The sequence below is a fragment of the Salmo salar genome, chromosome ssa20, assembly GCF_905237065.1.
Source record: "Salmo salar chromosome ssa20, Ssal_v3.1, whole genome shotgun sequence".
NCBI lineage: Eukaryota > Metazoa > Chordata > Actinopteri > Salmoniformes > Salmonidae > Salmo > Salmo salar.
In genome coordinates, this window is record NC_059461.1 from 4,267,937 (window position 1) to 4,287,316 (window position 19,380).

The following is a 19,380-nucleotide window of genomic DNA, read 5'->3' on the forward strand; positions in this document are numbered from 1 at the left end:
AAGTAGATCCAACATTAGAAAGCAGGGAGAAGTATATCCAACATTAGAAAGCAGGGAAAAGTAGATCCAACATTAGAAAGGAGAAGTAGATCCAACATTAGAAAGGAGGAGTAGATCCAACATTAGAAAGGAGGAGTAGATCCAACATTAGAAAGGAGGAGTAGATCCAACATTAGAAAGGAGGAGTAGATCCAACATTAGAAAGGAGGAGTAGATCCAACATTAGAAAGCAGGGAGGATTAAATCCAACATTAGAAAGGAGAAGTAGATCCAACATTAGAAATGAGGAGTAGATCCAACATTAGAAAGCAGGGAGGATTAAATCCAACATTAGAAAGGAAGAGTAGATCCAACAATTGTCTTCAAGATATACCAAAATACCCTGTTCATACAGATCTGGTTTAAATCCAACCAGTTAATCAATGTAGATTGACTTCATGAGTGGACTATGATATAATGTTATTTACATTGGTTAGGTCAGCCAAAGTCAAGTCAAGTTAGTCCAAGTCACAACAACATCAAGAGTCAAGATGACAAACAAACCAAACCTGACAAAAGGGACTATCCAGATCCTCATAGTAGTCCCTCATCTTCTCATAACTCATCTTCTTAAGCCCAAGCATCATGGCAACGTTCATGTTCAACAACCGTGCGAGCACCCAGAAACCATATGTGGTATATCCTACACCTGAACCCCTCAGCTCAGCTTTACCCAGACCAGCAACAAACCCACTGGTTGGTTAACGTTTAGACAAACAACTTTGGACAAACGCGGTGGCTGTGGGCTACACAGGGGCAGCTACACCGGGACAGGCGTGTGAACTGTGAATGAGGTAGGGAGAGGGAGCGGACTCCATTGGCAGGCAGAACAGAGGGGGCATTAGAGGGAGCAGAGGGAGCAGCCTGCGTTCAGCAGGTGGGTCACATGAAAGCCTCTTTGAGAGACGGAGAGAAAGAGAGAAGTAGAGAGAGGGTTGAGAGAGAGAGAGAGATCCCCTCCTAACCGAGTCAGAAAGGAAGATAGAGAAGTGGCTGAGAAAGGGGAGCGAGAGGGAGAGAATGAGAGAGAGAGAGAAGTAGAGAAAGGGTGAGAGATTCCCTCCTAATATATCTGAATCAATACCTCTACTGTGATGCAGGGACAATCCTAATCACTTGCTTTCACCTTGCTGCCACCACAGGCCAAGTCACGTCATGTGATCGCCATTCACAGGCTGGTCTCAAAGGGAAATACGATCCAGGGGGGAACACTTCCAGGTCAAAGGTTAAGATTTATTTGATTGCGAGGACATTTTTGTTTAGTTGACCTTTCGCCAGGTAAGCTACTCAGCCAATAACCTGGTTGATCAAGGGAGCCTTGATGTGTGTTTTGAATAAAAGTCTTATTTTCAACATGTGTTATACACTCAATGTACAAAACATTAGAAACACCTTCCTAATATTGAGTTGCACCCTCTTTTGCCCTCAGCACAGGCAAAATGTGTTGGGGACTCTACAAGGTGTCGAAAGCGTTCAACAGGGATTATGGCCCATATTGACTCCAAGTTGGCTGAATGTCCTTTTGGTGGTGGACCATTCTTGATACACACGGGAAACTGTTGAGCGTGAAAAACCCAACAGCATTGCAGTTCTTGACCCAAACTGGTGCGCCTGGAACCTACCCCGTTCAAAGGCATTTAAAACTTTTGTCTTGCCCATTTACCCTCTGAATGGCACACATACACAATCCATGTCTCAGTTGTCTCAAGGCTTAAACATCCTTCTTTAACCTGTCTCCTCCCCTTCATCTACACTGATTGAAGTGGATTTAACAAGTGACATCAATAAGGGATCATAGCGTTCACCTTCGTCAGATGACCTGGCCTCCACAATCACCCGACCTCAATCCAATTGAGATGGTTTGGGATGAGTTGGAGTGCACAGTGAAGGAAAAGCAGCCAATAAGTGCTCAGCATATGTGGGAACTCCTTCAAGACTGTTGGAAAAGCATCCCAGGTGAAGCTGGTTGAGAGAATGCCAAGAGTGTGCAAAGCTGCCATCAAGGCAAAGGGTGGCGCTATTTGAAGAATCTCAAATATAACATATATTTTTATTTGTTTAACACTTTTTTGGTTACATGATTCCAAATGTGTTATTTCATAGTTTTGATATCTTCACTATTATTCTACAATGTAGAAAATAGTAAAAATAAAGAAAAACCCTGGAATGAGTAAGTGTGTCCAAACTTTTGACTGGTACTCTATGTGGACTAAAACAAAAGCTACATATCTCAGAAAGGCATAGAAGTGTTAATATTTTGTACCCCTCCCTCCCTCTCCCAGTCCGGCTGACCTGTAATAACCCCATTCATCCCTCTCTCCTCCAGATGAGGCTCACCATCCCTCTCTTCTCTTTCTCCCCTTTCCTCTTAACTGATATCTAACGCTTCATTCAGTGAGATGACAGAGTCCACCTCTCTTCTCTCCCGCTCTCTCTCCTTCAGTCACATTCCTCTCCTTCAGTCACATTCCTCTCCTTCAGTCACATTCCTCTCCTTCAGTCACATTCCCCTCCTTCAGTCACATTCCTCTCCTTCAGTCACATTCCTCTACTTCAGTCACATTCCTCTACTTCAGTCACATTCCTCTCGTTCTCTCCCTCCTTCAGTCACATGCCTCTCCTTCAGTCACATTCCTCTCCTTCAGTCACATTCCTCTCCTTCAGTCACATTCCTCTCCTTCAGTCACATTCCTCTCCTTCAGTCACATTCCTCTCCTTCAGTCACATTCCTCTCCTTCAGTCACATTCCTCTCCTTCAGTCACATTCCTCTACTTCAGTCACATACCTCTACTTCAGTCACATGCCTCTCGTTCTCTCCCTCCTTCAGTCACATTCCTCTCCTTCTCTCCCTCCTTCAGTCACATTCCTCTCCTTCTCTCCCTCCTTCAGTCACATTCCTCTCCTTCTCGCTCTCCTTCAGTCAAATTCCTCTACTTCAGTCACATTCCTCTCCTTCTCCCTCCTTCAGTCACATTCCTCACCTTCTCGCTCTCCTTCAGTCACATTCCTCTACTTCAGTCACATTCCTCTCGTCTCTCTCCTTCAGTCACATTCCTCTCGTTCTCTCCCTCCTTCAGTCACATTCCTCTCCTTCTCTCCCTCCTTCAGTCACATTCCTCTCCTTCTCTCCCTCCTTCAGTCACATTCCTCTCCTCTCTCTCCTTCAGTCACATTCCTCTATTTCAATCACATTCCTCTACTTCAGTCACATTCCTCTCCTCTCTCTCCTTCAGTCACATTCCTCTCTCTCCTTCAGTCACATTCCTCTCTCTCCTTCAGTCACATTCCTCTCCTTCAGTCACATTCCTCTCCTCCCTCCTTCAGTCACATTCCTCTACTTCAGTCACATTCATCTACTTCAGCCACATTCCTCTACTTCAGTCACATTCCTCTCCTCCCTCCTTCAGTCACATTCCTCTACTTCAGTCACATTCCTCTCGTTTTCTCCCTCCTTCAGTCACATTCCTCTCGTTCTCTCCCTCCTTCAGTCACATTCCTCTCGTTCTCTCCCTCCTTCAGTCACATTCCTCTCGTTCTCTCCCTCCTTCAGTCACATTCCTCTCCTTCTCTCCCTCCTTCAGTCACATTCCTCTCGTTCTCTCCCTCCTTCAGTCACATTCCTCTCCTTCTCTCCCTCCTTCAGTCACATTCCTCTCGTTCTCTCCCTCCTTCAGTCACATTCCTCTCGTTCTCTCCCTCCTTCAGTCACATTCCTCTTCTTCAGTCACATTCCTCTACTTCAGTCACATTCCTCTCCTTCTCTCCCTCCTTCAGTCACATTCCTCTCCTTCTTGCTCTCCTTCAGTCAAATTCCTCTACTTCAGTCACATTCCTCTACTTCAGTCACATGCCTCTCCTTCTCCCTCCTTCAGTCACATTCCTCACCTTCTCGCTCTCCTTCAGTCACATTCCTCTACTTCAGTCACATTCCTCTACTTCAGTCACATTCCTCTACTTCAGTCACATTCCTCTACTTCAGTGACATTCCTCTCGTCTCTCTCCTTCAGTCACATTCCTTTCATTCTCTCCCTCCTTCAGTCACATTCCTCTCCTTCTCTCTCCTTCAGTCACATTCCTCTACTTCAGTCACATTCCTCTCCTCTCTCTCGTTCAGTCACATTCCTCTATTTCAATCACATTCCTCTACTTCAGTCACATTCCTCTACTTCAGTCACATTCCTCTCCTCTCTCTCCTTCAGTCACATTCCTCTCTTTCAGTCACATTCCTCTCTCTCCTTCAGTCACATTCCTCTCTCTCCTTCAGTCACATTCCTCTCTCTCCTTCAGTCACACTCCTCTCTCTCCTTCAGTCACACTCCTCTCTCTCCTTCAGTCACACTCCTCTCATTCAGTCACACTCCTCTCATTCAGTCACACTCCTCTCATTCAGTCACACTCCTCTCATTCAGTCACACTCCTCTCATTCAGTCACACTCCTCTCATTCAGTCACACTCCTCTCATTCAGTCACACTCCTCTCATTCAGTCACACTCCTCTCCTCCCTCCTTCAGTCACATTCCTCTCCTCCCTCCTTCAGTCACATTCCTCTCCTCCCTCCTTCAGTCACATTCCTCACCTCCCTCCTTCAGTCACATTCCTCTACTTCAGTCACATTCCTCTACTTCAGTCACATTCCTCTACTTCAGTCACATTCCTCTACTTCAGTCACATTCCTCTCGTCTCTCTCCTTCAGTCACATTCCTTTCCTTCTCTCCCTCCTTCAGTCACATTTCTCTCCTTCTCTCTCCTTCAGTCACATTCCTCTACTTCAGTCACATTCCTCTCCTCTCTCTCCTTCAGTCACATTCCACTCCTTCAGTCACATTCATCTCCTCTCTCTCCTTCAGTCACATTCCTCTCCTCTCTCTCCTTCAGTCACATTCCTCTCCTCTCTCTCCTTCAGTCACATTCCTCTCTCTCCTTCAGTCACATTCCTCTCTCTCCTTCAGTCACATTCCTCTCTCTCCTTCAGTCACATTCCTCTCTCTCCTTCAGTCACATTCCTCTCTCTCCTTCAGTCACACTCCTCTCCTCCCTCCTTCAGTCACACTCCTCTCCTCCCTCCTTCAGTCACACTCCTCTCCTCCCTCCTTCAGTCACACTCCTCTCCTCCCTCCTTCAGTCACACTCCTCTCCTCCCTCCTTCAGTCACATTCCTCTCCTCCCTCCTTCAGTCACATTCCTCTCCTCCCTCCTTCAGTCACATTCCTCTCCTCCCTCCATTCTTATTCCTCTCGGCCTACTTGACTGTCTCTCTTGTCCATCTGTCTGTCTGTGTTTGTTTCTGTCTATTCTCTCACTTTCTTTTCCTTTAGCCTCCCTCCCTCCATTGTGTGTATGTTTTTCTCCTCTCTGTCCATCCCATTTATTTTCTCCCTCCCTCTACATTGTCATTTCTCCCCCCCCCCCACCTGTTCTTTCCAGTCTGAGCGAGCAGTGCCGAGTCCATCAGGGGACGTGGGCCCGCCTCACGGCGGCAGAAAGCGATGATGTCATCGTTGCAGCAGCAACAGACTCCACGCTGTCTGAATGCAACTCATACCTACCGCAATGGGGAAGCAACACCACAATACCCTGCCTCATAAAACAACAACCACGTGAACAACCAATTTGATTAACAGTCAGAGTGCTGATTTCACACTATTGATCAAATAAACACTACCTATCGCAGTCAGAACAAAGTATCCAGTAAACCAAGTATCCAGAACCAGAACACAGTAAACCCCAGTCAGTAAATCTAGCCTAACACACGGCATGTTAAGGACATTGACACCCCAGTGCCAAAGCCAGTCCAGGGCTTAAAACCAGTGGGAGGACAGACAGACCATAGACAACATTGGAACTGACTGACTGCTTACTGGAGCCTTGTATCCATGACAACATACATGGAAAGAGAAAGCGCGAGAGAGAGGCAGGGAGGGTAATCTTACTCCATACTGCACTGCACCCCTCCAGACTTAAGACGGAGGGGGTCGGAGTATTTATTTAACCTTTATTTAACTAGGCAAGTCAGTTAAGAACAAATTCTTATTTACATGACAGCATACCACGGCCAAACCAGGACGGCGCTGGGCCAATTGTGCGCCGCCCTATGGGACTGCCAATCACGGCCGGATGTGACTCAGCCTGGATTCGAACCAGGGACTGTAGTGTCGCCTCTTGCACAGAGATGCAGTGCTTTAGACCGCTGCACCACTCGGGAACCCCAAGAGAGTGATATATTAGTGAGGTGGAAAAAGTACAGGAGAATGAGCGAGGGAGGGAGAAAAGGAGAGAGAGGTGAAGAGGAGCGGAAGCAGAGTGAAGGACCGGGAGAACACAAAGGTGTTGAGTGAGTGGAAGGACACAGAGAGGGAGGGAGCGAGGGAGAGAAAGAATAGAGTGAGAACAAGAGAAAACAATACAAAAGGAAAGAGAAAGCTAGAGAGAGACAGCATGTGAGACAAAGGAAAGAGGAGAGGTAAAGATGAACAGATTATGAGGGAGACTTGGTACCACCCAGGGAGAGTGACCTATGATGGTAGCCCTTTCCAGTGATGCTGATTAGATGGTGGATAGTAGAGAGAAAGGAGAGATAAATTAAGCTAGAGAGATAAAGGGGTGTTGACCCTTACAAGTGATGCTGATTTGATGGTGGAGAAGTTGTTGTGGCGGTAGTTGTGTGCCTGGCTCATGTCAGAGGATAATGGCATCAGCTCCGGCCTGAGGTCAGGTTTCAGACCATTATCCCAGTTATACCTGTGGTCCTGAGGAGAGAGGGCGAGAGAGAGACAGGAGAAATGTTGAATTTCATGGCCTGTAACTTCAAAACCTAAATGTAACTGTAGTTGATATAATTGAACGTTGCATTATTGGCAGCCAAATGATTCTTCATATAGGGCGTCTGGCGGACAGGATAGGTATGGTGGTTGTTCTCTCATAGTTCTGTAGCGCCACAGGTTGGAAGTGAACAGTTTTGTACTGAACTCAAGCCAACGTTAGATGGTTAGACTTCCAAATTGGAGTGTGTATAAACCTACATATGTCAGTTCATGACCGGTTGACCAGTTAGTGCCTTCAGAAATGATTCATTTTACACATTTTGTTGTGTTACAGCCTGAATTTAAAATTGATTAAATTGATGTTTGTTGTCACTGGCCTACACACTAAACCCCATAGTGTCAAAGTTGAATTATGTTGTAATTTTAAATGTATTATTAATTAAAAATGAAAAGCTTAAAATGTCTTCAGTCAACCCCTTTGTTATGGCAAGCCTAAATAACAAGGCACATAATAAGTTTCATCACTCTTGTGTGCAATAAATCAAATCAAGTGTTATTAGTCACATGCTCCGAATACAACAGGTGTAGACCTTAAAGTGAAATGCTTACTTACAAGCCCTTAACCAACAATGCAGTTAGGAAAATATTTACTAAATAAACTAAAGTAAAAATTAAATAAAAAGTAACACAATAAAATAACAATACCGAGGCAATATACAGGGGGTACCGGTACCGAGTCAATGTGCGGGGGTACAGCTGAGTCGAGGTAATTTGTACATGTAGGTAAAGTGACTATGCATAGATAATAAACAGCGAGTAGCAGCAGCGTGAAAACAAAGTGGGGGTTGAGGGATAAATGTAAATAGTCCGGGTGGCCATTTTAATAATTGTTCAGAAGTTTTATGGCTTGGGGGTAGAAGCTGTTAAAGAGCCTTTTGGACCTAGACTTGGCGCTCCGGTACCACCTGCCATGAAGTAGCAGAGAGAACAGTCTATAACTTGGGTGACTGGAGTCTTTGACAATTTTTTGGGCCTTCCTCTGACACCTAGTATATAGGTCCTGGATGGCAGGAAGCTTGGCCCCAGTGATGTACTGGGCCATTCGCACTACCCTCTGTAGCGCCTTACGGTCGGATGTCGAGCAGTTGCCATACCAGGCGGTGATGCAACCGGTCAGGATACTCTCAATGGTGCAGCTGTATAACTTTTGAGGGTCTGGGGACCCATGCCAAATCTTTTCAGTCTCCTGAGGGGGAAAAAGTGTTGTCGTGCCCTCTTCACGACTGTCTTGGTGTGTTTGGACCATGATAGTTTGTTGGTGATGTGGACACCAAGGAACTTGAAACTCTCGACCCGCTCCACTACACTCCCTTCGATGTGAATGGGGTGTGTTTAGCCATCCTTTTCCTGTAATCCACGATCATCTCCTTTGTCTTGCTCACGTTGAGGGAGAGGTTGTGGTCCTGGCACCACACTGCCAGGTCTCTGACCACCTCCCTATAGGCTGTCTTATCGTTGCCACTATTGTGTCGTCAGCAAACTTAATGATGGCGTTGGAGTCATGCTTGGCCACGCAGTCGTGGGTAAACAGGGAGTACAGGAGGGGACTAAGCAAGCACCACTGAGGGGCCCCCGTGTTGAGGATCAGCGTGGCAGATGTGTTGTTGCCTACACTTACCACCTGAGGGCGGCCCGTCAGGAAGTCCAGGATCCAGTTGCAGAGGGAAGTGTTTAGTCCCAGGGTCCTCAGCTTAGTGATGGGCTTTGCGGGCCTTGTGAATGTTGACCTGTTTAAAAGGTCTACGGCTATGGAGAGCGGGATTACACAGTCATCCGGAACAGCTGGTGCTCTCATGCATGCTTCAGTGTTGCTTGCCTCGAAGCAAGCATAAAAGGCATTTAGCTCGTCTGGTAGGCGCACATCACTGGGCACATCGCGGCTTGGTTTCCTTTTGTAGTCGGTAAAAGTTTGCAAGCCCTGACACATCCGGTGAGCGTCTCAGCCGGGGTAGTAGGATTCAATCTTAGTCCTGTATTGATGCTTTGCCTGTTTGATGGTTCGTCTGAGGGCATAGCGCGATTTCTTATAAGCGTCCGGATTAGTGTCCCTCTCTTAGCTCGGTGCGGATGCTGCCTGTAATCCATGGCTTCTGGTTGGGATATGTACATATTGTCAATGTAGGCACGACGTCGTCGATGCACTTATTGATGAAGCCGGTGACTGAGGTGGTATACTCCTCAATGCCATTGGATGAATCCCGGAACATATTCCAGTCTGTGCTAGCAAAACAGTCCTGTAGCATAGCATCCGTATCATCTGACCACTTCCGTATTGAGCGAGTCACTAGTGCTTCCTGCTTTAGTTTTTAATTGAAAGCAGGAATCAGGAGGATAGAATTACGGTCATATTTGCCAAATGGAGGGTGAGCTTTGTATGCATCTCTGTGTGTGGAATAAAGGAGGACTTTTTTTTTCTTCTCCGGTTGCACGTGACATGCTGGTAGAAATAAGGTAAAATGGATTGCCTGCATTAAATTCCCCGGCCACTAGGAGCGCCGCTTCTGGATGAAGGAAAGGGGGATACCTAGTCAGTTGTACTACTGAATGCATTCAACTGAAATGTGTCTTCCACATTTAACCCAACCCCTCTGAATCAGAGAGGTGCGGAGGGCTGCCATAATCGACATCCATGTCAACGGCGCCCGGGGAACAGTGGGTCAACTGTCTTGCTCAGGGGCAGAGCGACAGATTATTTATTACCTTGTCAGCTCAAGGATTCAATTCAGCAACCTTTCAGTTACAGGCCCAACGCTCTAACCACTAGGCTACCTGAACATTTTCTTGTTTGCTTATGGCCTTATACAGCTTGTTGAGTGCGGTCTTAGTGCCAGCATCGGTTTGTGGTGGTAAATAGACGGCTACAAAAAATATAGATGAAAACTCTCTTGGTAGATAGCAGAGGTGTGGACTCGAGTCACATGACTTGGACTCGAGTCAGACTCGAGTCACAAATATGATGACTTGCAACTCAACTTTGACACCAATGACTCGTGACTTGACTTAGACTTGAGCCCTTTGACTTGAACTGACTTGATACCCTCCCCAAGCCCAAATATAAAAATGATGCTATTAAAAAGTGTGCAGCGCATCAACTCTTCATTTAACGGATTGCAGTTTGAATCGGACAGCAGCCAAGCAAATTGTGCCAGCTGAGAAAAAGTTGTGAGTGGCAGTGCAGAGGAACGTCGGCGAGTGAATTCAGATGGAGCACTTGGAAAGATGATACCCAAAGTTATTATTTTCGGATATAAAGACTACGCTGTATCAACTAAAAATGGATTGCAACTTGCAAAACATGCGGGAAGAAAATGACAGACGGAGGCGCAACAATTTCCAACTTTGTTCGACATTTGAAGCTGCACAAAGAACGGTAATTCGTCGCTAATATAGCCGACAGCTATATCATTCATAACTTTGCCAGTGTTTGCATGTTGACTAACGTAATGTTAAGTCAATGCAACTCCACTCAGTCAGTCAGTGCGGGAATGTGATCACTGCACCCAAAATTGAGCTACAACTGGCTAGGCAGTTGGTAGCCTAAATCCTGCCTGATGTTATTGCTGTTCCTAAAGCCATTGACATATGTTAGCCAACTGTAACCACACACATTCTTATGGCTACTCATGTATTTCCATGGAAATAAAGTTTATTTGGAAAGTAATAAATATATTTTTTTAAAGCATTCATGATTTGCGTAAACATAATATACTAACTATTACTCTTGTTAAAAATATGAAATGGTATTACATTTCGTGAAGAGCACATTATGACTTGTTTAGGACTCGAAACTCAAAGTTAAAGACTTGAGACTTGACTTGATACTTGCCGGTCTTGACTTGAGACTTGACTCGGACTTGCCTGTCTTGACTTGGGACTTGAGTGCTAAGACTTGAGACTTACTTGTGACTTGTAAAACAATGACTTGGTCCCACCTCTGGTAGATTGTGTGGTCTACAGCTTATCATGAGGTACTGTACCTCAGGCGAGCAATACCTTGAGACCTCTTTAATATTAGACATGGCGCACCAGCTGTTATTGACAAATAAACACACACCCCCAGCCCTCGTCTTACCAGACGTAGCTGTTCTGTCCTGCCGATGCACAGAAAACCCAGCCAACTGTATATTATTCGTGTCGTCATTCAGCCACGACTCGGTGAAACATAAGATATTACAGTTTTTAATGTCCCGTTGGTAGGATAGTCTCGAACGGAGATCATCGAGTTTATTTGCCAGGGTTTGCACGTTGGCCAATAGAATGGATGGTAGAGGCGATTTACAAACAATGTGAAAAAAACAAAAAATAGCACAATTGGTTAGGAGCCCATAAAACGGCAGCCATCCCCTCCGGCCTGTACAGAATAAAAATATTCCAAAATATGCATCCTGTTTGCAGCAAGGCACTAAAGTAATACTGCAAAAAATGTGTCAAAGCAAATTACTTTTTGTCCTGAATACAAAGTGTTATGTTTGGGGCAAATCCAATACAATATATTACTGTATAACACACAATATTTTCATAGTGGCGGCTGCGTCATGTTTTGGGTATGCTTGTAATCATTAAGGACTGGGGAGTTTTTCAGGATAAAAAATAAACAGAATAGAGCTAACCACAGGCAAAATCCTAAAGGAAAACCTGGTTCAGTCTGATTTCCACCAGACACTGGGAGATTAACTCACCTTTCAGCAGGACAATAACCAAAAACAAGGCCAAATATACACTGGAGTTACTTACCAAGAATGTGTGGCCGAGCAACAGTTTTGACTTAAATCTACTTGAACATGTATTGCAAAACCTGAAAATGACTGTCTAGCAATGATCAACAACCAATTTGACAGAGCTTGAATAATTTTTTTAAATAATAATGGGCAAATGTTGGATAATCCAGGTGTGGAAAGCTCTTAAGACTTACCCAGAAAGACTCAAAAGGTGATTCTAACATGTATTAACTTATCTAATCAAGATACTGTATATTAGAGTTTTATTTTACAAATGTACATTTTTTTTCTTCCACTTTCACATGAGTATTTTGTGTAGACCATTGACAAAAAATGACAACTAAATCAATTTTAATCCCACTTTGTAAAACAACAAAACGTGGAAAGAGTAAAGGGGTGTGAATACTTTCTGAAGGCACTGTACATGTATGAAAAGGAACTCTTTATCAGTGTGAATCTATAGACAGACAACATGCCACCTTCTCTTGTTCCTATACACCCATGCTGGCCTTGTGGCATATCAGCAACCCGTACACCCATCGTTAATAACAGTTAACTAAACGATAAAGACCAGGAAAGATATGTGGCTGAAGAGGAGGAAACAAACATCTCATCATCTGCAAGTTTGAAGTGTGTGTGTGAGTGTGCCTGTGTATTCTGTGCTGCGATGCCTGAGACATGCAGGGTATTCAGAATGAATGTCAAGCATTCAGCAGTGTGTCCAGCTCAACCCTCAGCCTGTGTGGCAACGCCAGGCGAGAGAAGAGAAGAGGAGAGGTCAGGGCATATTTGTTCTCAAAGTGTGATTCACAGGAGTGATGAACTCTGTCTGTGTGCTGTGTGTGTGTGTGTGTGTGTGTGTGTGTGTGTGTGTGTGTGTGTGTGTGTGTGTGTGTGTGTGTATCATCTTTACAGGAATCAAGCTGAGCAGCATTTTAAAAGTGGAAGAATGAATCTTTGGTTTCCATGGCATCAGTGTTTTTAATTGAAGGGTGTTGGGTTTGGTTAGGTTAATATAGTATGATTATATGAATACCGCGGCGAGGTTGGTTCTGTTTGTGTGTGTCATTATTTGGGTGAGGGTTGGAGGGTATCGCTATCCCTCCTGTGTGTCATTATTTGGGTGAGGGTTGGAGGGTATAGCTATCCCTCCTGTGTGTATGAGCGTTTGTACATCCCTGAGAGCTGTCATTCTTCAGGACTTGGGTTTAAGTTTGGTGTAGGTGGTTGTTGGCTGGCTGGCTGGCTGGCTGGCTGGCTAGATTAAGGGGCTAGATGAGTAGTACCTTCTTGATGTGTGTGTTCATGTTTGTTTGTGTCATTCTTGAGGACGTGGGTAGTGTTGGAGTGAGTGACTAGCTGGAGGGACACTGATGGTGCTAGTTTTATAGTGTGTGTCTCTCCTGCTGTCCGGCCGTCTCTCTCCTTCTTGGTGTGTGTGTGCGTGTATGCTAGCGTATGTCGCTCTCTCTCACTCTGTCAGTGTTACTTTCTAGGTGTGTGTGAGTGTATGTGTGTGTGTTTCTCTCTCTCTGTCAATAATACCTTCTTGGACTGTGCGGAGGACTCTAAGCTGCTGTCGTAGTCGTGGTGCATCATGGTCATGTCGGAGCAGCTCTCGTCTAGGACCTCCTGCATGCTGTTGACGCTGCTGCTCTGGCTTCCTGTACTGACTGAGGTGCTGGGGAGGGAGTGGTTACTGCCCAGGCTGTTCATCTTACAGCTGGCCTGCTCACAGTCCTGGAAGAGAGAGAGATGGTAATCAGTATACACACACTGTGGGAAATATACACACACACCCCTTGCCACTTCCCACCCCTCAACTGTAAATATGGGTTTACAAATAGCCTCATTAAGCTTGGAGTGACCTTGATACAGCAGACAATGTCCTGCCATCCAGAGGGCAACAGAGTCAAAGTCATGCTAAATAGCCCATTAACCCCCATTTGTTTAAATGGGGGACATTTCACCTGGACAGACAGTATCGATGTCAGTCCTGTCCGTTTCTGTGTCCGTGTCCGTCCATCCTGACAGGATCAGCATGCTTGAGTGTGTCATACAAAACAGAGCGTGTGGCAGTGAGGAGAGACCCCAGCACAGGGAAATCAAAACCAGAATGTCTAGAAATGTGTTAATTTCTATTCTTATTAAGCTCTTCATAATTGTAAGGGCAAAAAAATGGTTGGAGAACTGAGACGCTGGGCTATACGACAGGGTACACATGACTCTGTATCATTGTTCCTTCGCCCTAGTTCAAGACAGGTGAACAGGAGGACAGCGGTTTTCTTCATGTCAATCTTTGTTGACCTCTGGGACAACTACAGTATTCCATTTGTGCCAGACCATAACAGGAGTTCAGTAGACTCCAGAGGCTTATCCACCCTGACACACAATGGCATTGTTTTAATATTATATTCATGTAATCAAATGTTTTACTGACATGTTTTATAGTAAAGTAAGAATATTAGTGGTTATAGTCAATGTACAGTTGAAGTCGGAAGTTTACATACACTTAGGTTGGAGTTATTAAAACTAGTTTTTTAACCACTCCACAAATGTCTTGTTAACAAACTATAGTTTTGGCTAGTCGGTTAGGACATCTACTTTGTGCATGACAAGTCATTTTTCCAACAATTGTTTACAGACAGATTATTTCACTTATAACTCACTGTATCACAATTCCAGTGGGTCAGAAGTTGACATACACTAAGTTGTCTGTGCATTTAAACAGCTTGGAAAATTCCAGAAAATGATATAATGGCTTTAGAAGCTTCTGATTGACTCAAATTATGTCAATTAGCCTATTGGAGGTGTACCTGTGGATGTACTTCAAGGCCTACCTTCAAACTCAGTGCCTCTTTGCTTGACATCATGGGAAAATCTAAAATCAGCCAAGAAAAATCGTAGACCTCCACAAGTCTGGTTCATCCTTGGGAGCAATATCCAAATGCCTGAAGGTACCACGTTCATCTGTACAAACAATAGTACGCAAGTATAAACACCATGGAACCACGCAGCCGTCATACCGCTCAGGAAGGAGATGCGTTCTGTCTCCTAGAGATGAACGTACTTTGGTGCGAAAAGTGCAAATCAATCCCAGAACAACAGCAAAGAACCTTGTAAAGATGCTGGAGGAAAAAGGTACAAAAGTATCTATATCCACAGTAAAACGAGTCCTATACCGACATAACCTGAAAGGCCGCTCAGCAAGGAAGAAGCCACTGCTCCAAAACCACCATAAAAAAGCCAGACTACTGTTTGCAACTACACATGGGGATAAAGATCATACTTTTTGGAGAAATGTCCTCTGGTCTGATGAAACAAAAATAGAACTGTTTGGCCATAATGACCATTGTTATGTTTGGAGGAAAAAGGGGGAGGCTTGCAAGCCGAAGAACACCATCCCAACCTTGACGCAAGGGGATGGCAGCATCATGTTGTGGGGGTGCTTTGCTGCAGAAGGGACTGGTGCACTTCACAAAATAGATGGCATCATGAAGAGGAAAATTATGCGGATATATTGAAGCAACATCTCAAGACATCAGTCAGGAAGTTAAAGCTTGGTCGCAAATGGGTCTTCCAAATGGACAATGACCCCAAGCATACTTCCAAAGTTGTGGCAAAATGGCTTAAGGACAAAAAAGTCAAGGTATTGGAGTGGCCATCACAAAGCCCTGACCTCAATCATATAGAAAATTTGTGGGCAGAACTGAAAAAGTGTGTGCGAGCAAGGAGGCCTACAAACCTGACTCAGTTACACCAGCTCTGTCAGGAGGAATGGGCCAAAATTCACCCAACTTATTGTGGGAAGCTTGTGGAAGGCTACCCAAAACGTTTGACCCAAGTTAAACAATTTAAAGGCAATGCTACCAAATACTAATTGAGTGTATGTAAACTTCTGACACACTGGGAATGTGATGAAAGAAATAAAAGCTGCAATAAATAATTCTCTCTACTATTATTCTGACATTTCATATTCTTAAAATGAAGTGGTGATCCTAACTGACCTAAAACAGAATTTTTACTAGGATTAAATGTCAGGAATTGTGAAAAACTGAGTTTAAATGTATTTGGCTAAGGTGTATGTAAACTACTGACTTCAACTGTCCTTCCTCCTCATCCTCTCCTCCTCCTCCTCCTCCTCTCCCCTTCCCAGGTCTCCCCTTCCTCTCCCCCTCCTGGCTCTCCCTTCCTCCTCCTCCCATCCTCTCCTCTCCCCTTCCCAGCTCTCCCCTTCCTGGCTCCCCCTTTCCATCCTCACCTCCTCCTCCTCCTGGCTCTCCCCCATGTGTTTTTCCTGATAAAGGATCTTCTTCATTTTACGGTACTGCAGGTTGTCCAGCTCCCTCACCGCGTCCTTGGTCCTCTGGATCAGATCCATGAGGACCCGCGGGGGGCGCTCCAGACGTACAAAGTCATGCTGGGGAGAAAAGAGAGGTTACAGGTTAGAGCAAACAAGGGGGTCGCCTGATATGAAAATGGGGTCGCGGAAGAATTTCCAAAATCCTGATAAAAAATAATAATAATAATATCAAAATATATACAGAATATATTATAATATCGTCTTTGTATGTCAATCATTTTAATGTGGTTAACCTTAAAAATGGAAATGAAAATGATTAAAATCTAAAAGGTGAAATTCAACCAGAAAGCAACCTTATATCATAGGAAAAGGTGGCACTTAACCGTTGCACTTGAATCATCCCCACGGTGAATGGCTAGGCCCACTACGCTATGACACCACACACTATTGCAGAGACTTTGATACTAGCAGCTGTATTTGGTATGGTGAAAACAATGTGGGGAGTCAAAGGCACATACACTCATTTCTATATCATGAGTTGAAATAAAAGAGCCCCGAAATTTTCCACACACACAAAAATCTAATCTCTCTCAAATTCTGTATACAAATTTTCTAACAACCCTGTTAGTGAGCATTTCTCATTTGCCAAGATAATCCATCCACCTGATAGGTGTGGCATATCAAGAAACTGATCAAAACGGCATTTGGTATTTTATTAGGATCCCCATTAGCTGTTGCAAAACCATGAGCATTACACAGGTGCACACTGGGCAGTTTTGTAACACAACACAATGCCACAGACATCTCAAAATGTTGCGGGAGCGTGCAATTGGCATGCTGACTGTAGGAATGTCCACCAGAGCTGTGCCAGAAAATGTAATGCTCATTTCTCTACGATAAGCCGCCTCCAGTAATTTTAGAGAATTTGGCAGTGCGTCCAACCGGCTACACAACAGCAGACCACGTGTAACCACGCCAGCCCAGGACCTCTACATCCGGCTTGTTCACCTCCGGGATCGTCGGAGACCAGCCACTCAGACAGCTGATGAAACAGTGGGTTTGCATAAGCAAAGAATTTCTGCATAAACTATCTCAGGGAAGCTCATCTGCATGCTCGTCGTCCTCACCAGGGTCTTGGCTTGACCACAGTTCGGCGTCGTAACAGACTTCGGGGGGCAAATTCTCCTTTAATGGCCACTGGCATGTTGGAGAGGTGAGCTCTTCATGGATGCATCCCGGTTTCAACTGTACTGGGCAAATGGCAGTGTATGGCGTTTTGCGGGCGAGTGGTTTGCTAATGTAAATAGTGTCCTATGGTGGCGGTGGGGTTATGGTATGGGCAGGTATAAGCTACAGACAACAAATACAAGGCCCCATGTCACAAGGATTTGTACACAATTCCTGGAAGCTGAAAATGGTCCAATAGCCTGCATACTCACCAGACATATCACCCATTGAGCATGTTTGCGATGGTCTGGATCAACGTGTACGACAGCGTGTTCCAGTTCCCGCCAATATCCAACAACTTTGCATAGCCATTGAAGAGGAGTGGGTCAACATTCCACAGGTCACAATCAACAGCCTGATCAACTCTATGTGAAGGAAATGTGTCGTGCTGCATGAGGCCAATGGTGGTCACAAGGTATCTGTGACAACACAACTGATTGGCTCAAATGCTTTAAGAAGGAAAGAAATTCCAACAAATGAACTATTAACAAGGCACACATGTTAATTAAAATGCATTCCAGGTGACTACCTCATGAAGCTGGTTGAGAGAATGCCAAGAGTGTGCAAAGCTGTCATCAAGGCAAAGGGTGGCTACTCTAAGAATCTCATATATAAAATATATTTTGATTTGTTTAACACTTTTTTGGTTATGATTCCATGTGTTATTTCATAGTTTTGATGTCTTCACTATTATTCTACAATGTAGAAAATAGTACAAATAAAGAAAAACCCTGGAATGAGTAGGTGTGTCCAAACTTTTGACTGGTACTGTATATATCAATACATGTGATTTCTATCTGAAAGAAAATCTCTGAAAGATCTCTATTGTCCATTGGTCACTAGAGGGCGCCTGTGGGTTATTCAACCTATATAGAGTCCCTATCTAGGTTTAGCAGGAATACATCCTATATAGACTAAAGGACATAAGGGACAGAGCGGTAGCCCGCCCCCACGCCTGCCAGGGGACCCCCATTGATTTTGTTAGTAATTCTCACTCAGATATCATACTGACATGGCATAAGTCTATACAAAATGTGGACAATTGCAGGAAATTAGCTTAGTAATTGCAAAAATGTCTCTCCACCCCATGGCAAAATGGGTAGAATTGCATGAAATGTGTTATAAAATTGCAGAAAACTTGTTTTAAAACTGCACATTTTCTCTACATCCCATGGGAAAATTATCCACCGCCAAGAGGCGGACAACTAAAATGTTTTGCCGTGAGGTAGGGGGCCCACCAACCAATTCTTGCTTTGGACCCCCAAAAGGCACAAGCCGCCACCCACCCACACACATAAAAAAAATATTTGCTAAATGAAATGTAATGTATGCAATGCCTGTGTGTCTCCCTGCACACCTATCTGACAAATACTGGCTAGGTAATGTAATGTAATGTAAATTACTCTCATTCAGCAGCACACTGATGACATCATCATCTGGAAATAGAGATGACACATTTTCCCGTTTTCAAACAAACGGATGGAGATAGAGAAAGATGGAGAGAGGGACTGAACAAGTGAGTGAGAGAATGAGAGCTCCCATGGACCAGGGGGCTGGGAGAGAGAAGGGGAAAAGGAGAGAATGAGAGCTCCCATGGACCAGGGGGCTGGGAGAGAGAAGGGGAAAAGGAGAGAATGAGAGCTCCCATGGACCAGGGGGCTGGGAGAGAGAAGGGGAAAAGGAGAGAATGAGAGCTCCCATGGACCAGGGGGCTGGGAGAGAGAAGGGGAAAAGGAGAGAATGAGAGCTCCCATGGACCAGGGGGCTGGGGGAGAAGGGGAAAAGGAGAGAATGAGATGCATTTGCTCTTTTTGTTTTGGTTGTGTTTCACATTATTTTGTGCCCAATAGAAATGAATCGTAAATAATGTATTGTGTCACTTTTTTATAGTAAATAAGAATATAATATGTTTCTAAACACAACTACTGTAATGTGGATGCTACCATGATTACGGATAATCCGGAATGAATCGTGAATAACGATGAGTGAGAAAGTTAGACACACACATTTCATAACCTCTCACTGTCACAATAACAGGGCGTCTGTAATTGTCTCCCTCAGTGGAAGTGGAACCTGAAGGGAAAGCATCTGTTGACAACACAGGGGCACAGATTAGTGACCTGACTCCTAAAGAGCTCAAAGAGGGGCGGCGGGCAATGAGCATGTGTGTTTTTTAATTAGGGGCTCGAGGGGCAGTGATGTGAATGCCCCCTGCCCGACTCAGATTAGGAGGAAGTTGCCTACTAGACACTGGCCCAAGGTCAGCCTCAC

At 44.7% G+C, this 19,380-nt stretch overlaps 1 protein-coding gene across 4 annotated transcripts in view; it reads right to left on the reverse strand.

The window, feature by feature from the left end:
- The window catches only part of LOC106579820 (serine/threonine-protein kinase TAO3), a 133,961-nt gene that overhangs the window by 19,840 nt on the left and 94,741 nt on the right, over positions 1-19,380 (reverse strand). For all 4 annotated transcript variants that reach the window (XM_014160027.2, XM_014160025.2, XM_045704275.1 and 1 more), the window contains 3 exons: positions 15,841-15,999; positions 13,125-13,319; positions 6,655-6,786 (listed from right to left, as the gene is read on the reverse strand). In XM_014160027.2, coding sequence (XP_014015502.1) covers positions 6,655-6,786; positions 13,125-13,319; positions 15,841-15,999 — 486 coding nt within the window. The remainder of the gene's footprint in view (positions 1-6,654; positions 6,787-13,124; positions 13,320-15,840; positions 16,000-19,380) is intronic.